The following is a 7,498-nucleotide window of genomic DNA, read 5'->3' as shown; positions in this document are numbered from 1 at the left end:
ATTCTATTCTTCCTGTTCACATATATTTTCAGAATATAGAAAATGGCTGTAGGATTTGAAAATTTTTTATTGCAAACATTTTAAGATAACAAAAATTGATTTAAACAGGATACAAAATATCATAATGTCCTGGACGATACAGAAGATGAACAAATGGAACACAACCTTCGGGAAGGTCATGTTCTGTAACGGCTTTTCCAACACCTCTATCCATATAAACAACGCGTACACCAGTTTCTAAAGCAGCACAAGCTGCTATGATGTGGATATGATCACTTTCTTTATACATAGGTTCAACTTCTTGATGGCAGAAATCCTCTACCTGAAGAAGGAATAAGGTCAAGTGCTTCCATCAGTGTTCGAGAAATATTTCTTTCCCAAAAATTGTAAATGGCAGTGCATAACATTTTTTATGTATGTGTTCACACACTGCATAGTTATAATATCATGAAAAAAAAAAAATTTGGCTATCCCAAAAAAACTGAAATAATCCTAAAGGATAATACAACAAAACAACTGTTGCTATTGCTTGTTTGACTCATCGAAGTTATGATAAACCAAAAATGGAGTTTATTCCAACTCAAATTAATTTCCTTTATAGTTCTATTCTACTTACTGTTCTGTGACCTTCAATGAAACAGCTATAAAAGTCTTTTTCCTTTTGCAACTGACCACTTGTAAGCAATCGTAAATAAACTACCATATAATCTGAATATCCTTGATCATTGAATAGATTCAATAGCTCTACTTTAGCTTCATCCAGATTTTCTATTTCTCGTACTCTCCGTAAAACGTCCATATACTATTGAAATAGAAATAAACTGACTGAATTGAAGGATATGGCAAATAATTCATTCCATAAATCCAAAGAAAATACTTTTTTCCTCTTAGACATATTTTGTTCAAATCAATATATGTACTTACAGTGTCATAAAAATCTTCAACTGTAAATTGTTGGAAACCAAGCTCAACCAGAACATCTTTGCTTTTTTCAGCTCGTTTGTAAAAGGAGTCAAATTCTTCTTTATTATCTAATAGTTTTTCAATATAAGCAAAACTGAAAGCCCTAAAGAAACAGTTGCCATCAGGCCTAGTTCTTCTGATGTTTCCATATTTAAGAGACAAATTTCTTATTTTTTCTTGATAAACAGCATCATGTGAATACTCGTGTTCTAATGAAAGGATGTTTTCTAAATTACCTACTAAAGGTATAGTCTCTGAAATCTGAAAAAGTAAATATAAGCACTAAGCTTTTCACTCTGGTGATTAGTTATGTAAAACACTTTTTGAATAATGTTCAAACGACCATATAAACAGTGACATATTGAGTTGTGATTACATTTTTTTTTCAACTTTTCTTAATTACATACTTCTTTTTCTATTTGTCTTTGCTGAGCCATTATCAACTCATCTTGATTAAATTGAGGAGCATCTTCTGTAGTAGTTGAGGAATTTTTTGCTTCGTCGCCCATTATTTTGACTTTTAATCAATTAAGAATAAATAACTCAAATAGGTAATGACAAAAAAATTATTTTTTGCGAATCCAAATGTGAATCGCAAATTTTTGTTTACTATCATAGAATATTGAACTAATTATTAATTGACTACAGATGGCAGGTCATAGAATTATGTATTATTAGTTCAATGTGGCAGGTTAATAGCTATGGCGGCTGGGATTATCAAACACAACAACTTTCAAATTAAAATGTCCAGGTTAAAAAATATATTAGTTTATGATGATTGCACTTCTTATTTTGTATCGATGTTTCATCCCAAATATTTTCACTCAGATAAAAATAAATTATTATTAGTTTTTTCAATATAGAAGAACTAATTTTAAAATCAGAAATAGAATAGTTCCAAACAAAAGTAGATCTAACATTCCTAATTTGCAAAACTGACATATAACCTCGAATAATTAGCAAAAAGGTTATTGTTTTCAATTTCTGGTGTTTACTGATTAATGTCTTCAGAGGAATAATAAAAATATTAAATAATGATATAAGTTATTGAATTAAATGATAATTCTTCTGTGTCGGTGTCTTTAAGATAACGAGCCAACTTTTTTTTAGCACTCCATAATTTTGATAAGTTTTTGTCACTAACAAAATTATAATGAAGTAATACCTGCCTGCTAAGGTATTAAATGATCGTTATATTTCTTCTCATATTGATACATACAGAATAAACTATTTATATAGAAAAGACTATCCTTTTTGAATGACAAGTCTAAACAAAAATTATTTTACAGATAATTTGCATTTGAAATAAGATGGCTTTGAAACTATGGTTTTCCTTCTCTATACTATTGGGTGTTTATGATTTTGGTTCCACTCATATGCTATTTTTTGATGAATATGAACCAATAATTTCCAAGATAGATACAAAATTTTTGAGTCTTGGACTTGATACCTCCGTAATTCAAAATGGATTCAAGAAATTTAATATGTCGTGAGTAAATCTATGTATGCTGATTAATATCATTTGTTATTTGAATTGAGCATGATTGAGGTACAAACTATAAGCTTTCTAAGATTGGAATTAATCCAATAATGGAAGTGTACTTTTTCAAGATATAAATCATCATGAATATCCCACCTTTCATAAATGTTAATGAGAATTCTATAGAGGCAAAAGTGTATTTGTTTTCTAGGAATCCAAAATTGATAAAAATGATATCACATTTGTCACCAGCTAATTTGAGAGTTGGTGGAAATATGGCAGATCGTTTGATTTTTGTGCCGAGCAAAGATGATTCAAAACACAATTTGAAATATTCAGAGCAAAATCCAGAATCCTCTGATGAATACTGTAATTATGTCTCAACACAGAATTTTTCTATGTATGGTAAGCTTAGATTCTAACTTGCTTACTTCATTCAATTCAGTGAGCATCTACAAATAGTTCTAGTTAATTCAACAGTGATGTTAAATTAATTGATAAAAATTCAAACTTTTGATCCTCTCCTTTATATCCCTGCATATCTCAGTCCAAGAAATCTATGTTGCTTAAACCAACCTTTCTCTCTTCAATGCTAGAATCAATGCTCTACATGATTCTTTCTGATTCTTGATTGTGTATTATGAGATGTATTAATTTTATTTTTGTAGGTCAGGACTGGCTAATGTTGAATAATTTGACAAGAAAAACAAATTTAGATATGGTTTTCGACTTGAATGCCTTGAGAAGATTATCAAATGACTCATGGGATTCAAGAAATGCTGAAGTTCTCATAAATTTTTCCAATAAATACGGACTCAATTTGGATTGGCAACTTGGAAATGGTAAAATATTTCAGCTTCAATCGATTTTACGCTGAATGAAATATATAATTTTTGAAGAACCCAATTCATTCCGACATAAATTCAACTATGAAGAACTAGCTTCTGATTTTCTCAAGCTCAAGAAAATCCTGAAAAAATACAAGAGGTATGGAAGCTCTCTTCTTATTGGTCCTGATACTACTAGGCCTGATATTTCACACAAAGAGAGCATGAAATATTTGGAAGAATTTTTGGCAAAGGGCAAATTTGCTATTGATGTTATTAGTTGGCACCAGTAAGTATTTTATAATTGCTAAAGGGATTCAATTCGAAAATATATGACTACCACAATCTTCAATGTTTTGAGTGAGAAATGAATGAAATGAGTTATAAAAGCTATTCGTTTTCAGATATTATTTCAATGGAAGAACAGCAAACCAATCAAACTTTCTCGATCCTGTTATCTTTGATATTCTGAAATGGCAGATCGATGTTGTAAAATTTATTCAGAAAAAGACTAATTCGACATCTAAAGAGATTTGGTTAGGTGAGTCTGTTGATATTTGTAAGCAATGGCATCTAAGAGATCTGATTTATCAGGCGAGACTGCATCAGCATGGGGTGGGGGTTCCCCCAAGTACTCTGACAAATTCATTGCATGTTTCATATGGTTGGACAAACTTGGAACAGCAGCTAAAAACGGAATAGATGTTGTAGTTCGCCAATCTATTTTTAATGGACATTATGCCCTCATCTCTGACACTTATGAACCAAATCCTGTGAGTGAAAATATTGTAAATTTTGCTGATTTATTTAATCTTGTTCACCTTTAGGACTATTGGATCAGCATTCTCTTCAAGAAATTAGTTGGGACTCGAGTCATCTCTTGTTTCAATTCAACTGGTAGTAGAGTCAGGCTTTACTGTCACTGTTCTAATAATAAAGCTCAAGAAAATGGTTTTCCTTCTATAACAGGTATTACATCAGTTTATTATAGGGTGTATTTTAAATATGAAAACAGAAATGTTTGCTATTTAATTTATTTAATTGGGTATTTCTTTGAGTTTATAAAATTTCATTTTTCAGTTTATGGCATGAATATGCAGAATACAACTGCCAAAATTCATATTATAGGATTGGATAGAGATCCCAGAACATCACTAAAAGTAGTTTCTTATACTATTTCCAGCAAAGGATCACTATTGGGAAAGTAAGTTGACATGAAGCTTTGGTAATTTCTCCAAATTAAAATAATACGAATTAATTGATTAGTTTGACTACAAATACTTCTTTGGTTGTAAAAACTATATTATTTTCAATTTGAAAATTATATATATTATACTTTAAGGTTTCTCATTCCAGAAATATCTATTTGAATGATAAATTGCTGAAACTCACATCCACTAATGATGTACCACACTTCCAGCCTAAAATAGTGGATGCGAAACCATATGTGGTCATTCCTCCATTTTCAATAGTTTTTTGGATTATACCTATAAAAAGTCAAATTTGTAATTAATAGGAAATAAGTTGTTTCCTACTTTCTCGTTCCAGACTATTAATGTAAACCCTAATTTTATATTTAACATTCTCTTTAAATTAAGATTATAACCTATTCTTCAAATAAATTTGTTGTTATTTTTTTTTGCTATACTCTGAATAAAAGATTCTGGAAATTTCAAACCATGGTTTATTATTTTCCCATTTATCACAAAATTTGCAATGAGATTTGATTGTAGCATATCGTAGTAACGTCACTCAATAAGTCCAGGGACTGGCGCACAGATGGCATCACCAGTACCATAGCACCATATTTTACTTGTTAGTATCAAACTTCAAAAGCTGGGTGTCAAGTTTCGGGATCGAGGTATTGAAGGTTAAGTGATGCTACATTTGTTGTTGTTCGAATAATGAATAAAAACGAGTTTCGTGTAGGTAGATATTGATAAAACATTGTTTTTTCATGGGAAAAAATATTGTGCAGGCAAAGCAATGGCTCGATCATTCAGATTGTGGAAAATAAATACCTAATATTTCCGTGATTAACGATTCGATCGTGACGAGATTTGACGTGTATCTTTCGAAAAGCAAATTCAAGCTTAGTGCGAAATTTCGCGTTGATTGCATTTTCAGAATCATAGAAAATGCAAGCAGAATATCAAAAAATACACAATATCTCTTAGACAACAGTCAAGTTGAAATTTTGAGTGCATATCTAGAATGAGAATTACAAAATTTCGTGCTCATCGCGTCATCAGATCCATAGAATATACAAGTAAGACCTGCTCGGCGTAGTGTATTATGAGTTGTTAAAACCGACTGAAGCAATCACAGGCGATCGTTATCGAACGCAAGTAATGCGTTTGAGTCGAGAATTGAAAGACAAACGGGCGCAATAAAACGAGAGACATGATAAAGTGGTTTTACAGCATGACAATGCTCGATCCCATATTGCGAAGGGGTCAAGACATACTTGGAAACTTTGAAAAGGGAAGTCCTACCCCACCCGCCCAATTCTCCAGACGTTGTCCTCGGACTATCACTTGTTTCGATCAATGGCACACGGCCTTGCTGACCAGCACTTCCGATCTCATGAAGAAGTTGGATCGCTTCAAAAGATGACCAGTTTTTCCAACACGGGATTCGTACGCTGCCCGAAAGTTGGGTGAAAGTAGTGGCCAGCGATGGACAATACTTTGAATCATAATAGTTATTTATAATACAAGTGCAGAAGGCATTGATATTCTTCCACGAGTTCAAAATTCAAAAACGAGCCACAAAGTGGCGAGTTTTTGAATGAACGAGTGGTAGAATGAGCCTTCTGTACGAGTATTATACATTATTTTCTCTAATCCATTGCATTCTTATTGAAATTAATGAAATATTTCCATAAAAATCATTTAGTGATTTTTGCATTGAAAAATGTTGGTTGACAGAACTGATTTCTTTAAGGCAAATTGATGAATTGACAGATAAAGCCGTGGCGGAAAGTTCGAAGTACCAGCATATAATAATAAAATATAACCATGAAAACTGTGCGTTTCTGATATATTCTCGCACTATTTTGTTCTACAAGATGTGGAATAATGAACGGAATAACCACAGAATTAGAGAAATGTATAATCTGTTTCTCAAAATAAAGCCTCGAATTTCGGAAACAAAAACGGCGGAAGCAAACTTGTACGCCTATGTTATGTATATTTCTCTTCAATAAATCATGAGGAGTAAAATAAAGTTTTCGTTCAAAAGTATAGATACTTCCCTAAATGTGTTGTCTTCTTCACAAGACCCCATTTTTTCAAAAACCTCCAAGAATTCATCAAATACCGAGAAATCTGAGAGAAAGCGCAACCTGGCAATAATGAACCTTTGTGTACAATTTGCAGCGTTTTCAGTTGATGATGCTCTATTTTCACGGTCACTGGATCCCTCCCGGAAGCGATTCCTCAGAAATCTGCATCATTCATGCATCGCACAGTCCTCAATTTCGACCCAGTAATTTCCCTCGACTTCTTCCTGAGTGCACGGCAACCGGGACACTTTCCAAAGCCAACTCGTCAAAGAGCTGAGTCCGTTTCGAATTCCTACCTTAACGATTTTTCGTCGAGGGTTCCTGAGACCTTTCGATCGGCCCACTCAAATATCGCCGACTCCAGAATCCGTGCTCGAGTGTTTGTTAACTTCCGAGTTCTAGCCACTTGTCCATCAATGAGTGTCATGCGAAAAATCTTTTGTTTCCAGTGCTTGTCCATTCATCAGAATCGCAAATTACACTGAAGACGATCGATATGCTCAATATAGTTCATCATTGATGTGTTAAATTCGAAGGAGAATGGCCGATTTTGTTTTAATTTAATCGAATTCTGTTTAATGCAATCGGAACGATCGAACTAGTTGTCTTTTTTTCGAAACGCTAGCTACTATAGCAAAGAACATGTAAATACTTACTCTATGACTACTAGCTAGCTAGTTCTTAGAACATAGAATAATTTTATACTCTATGATCTAATTAGTTTAAGTCTATGGTCCGTCGGGGGCGTGATTTGTGTTCTCTTCTTCTTGCTTGACTGGCCTTCAGGCTGTCCATATCGTCATCTAGTCAGAATAAAGATCAACATCAAGGAAACTTTCAAACGTATACAATTGCATCGTCGCAAACTAATAATAATGTAATCTAATATAATATAAAGAAAATAAAAATACGCACATGGGGACAGAACACATTATTTCTTGA

General features: G+C 32.8%; 2 protein-coding genes across 2 annotated transcripts; one reads left to right on the top strand and one right to left on the bottom strand.

The window, feature by feature from the left end:
- Positions 1-49: 49 nt before the first annotated feature.
- On the bottom strand, positions 50-1,601 carry LOC123685119 (ubiquitin thioesterase otubain-like). The gene is made up of 4 exons (XM_045624705.1): positions 1,371-1,601; positions 925-1,224; positions 617-802; positions 50-322 (listed from the first exon to the last, which is right to left on the bottom strand). The coding sequence occupies exons 1-4, from the start codon at positions 1,470-1,472 to the stop codon at positions 101-103; spliced, it is 810 nt and encodes a 269-aa protein (XP_045480661.1). The 5' UTR covers positions 1,473-1,601; the 3' UTR covers positions 50-100.
- A 307-nt stretch (positions 1,602-1,908) lies between these two features.
- Positions 1,909-4,947, top strand: LOC123685118 (heparanase-like). The gene is made up of 10 exons (XM_045624704.1): positions 1,909-2,140; positions 2,253-2,452; positions 2,655-2,848; positions 3,112-3,285; positions 3,343-3,559; positions 3,675-3,811; positions 3,865-4,043; positions 4,098-4,239; positions 4,351-4,474; positions 4,627-4,947. The coding sequence occupies exons 2-10, from the start codon at positions 2,274-2,276 to the stop codon at positions 4,781-4,783; spliced, it is 1,503 nt and encodes a 500-aa protein (XP_045480660.1). The 5' UTR covers positions 1,909-2,140; positions 2,253-2,273; the 3' UTR covers positions 4,784-4,947.
- The last annotated feature ends 2,551 nt before the right edge of the window (positions 4,948-7,498 follow it).

Source organism: Harmonia axyridis, chromosome 7, assembly GCF_914767665.1.
Source record: "Harmonia axyridis chromosome 7, icHarAxyr1.1, whole genome shotgun sequence".
Lineage (NCBI taxonomy): Eukaryota > Metazoa > Arthropoda > Insecta > Coleoptera > Coccinellidae > Harmonia > Harmonia axyridis.
The sequence above is the reverse complement of the archived record's forward strand: the minus strand, read 5'-3'. Positions and strand labels throughout refer to the sequence as shown.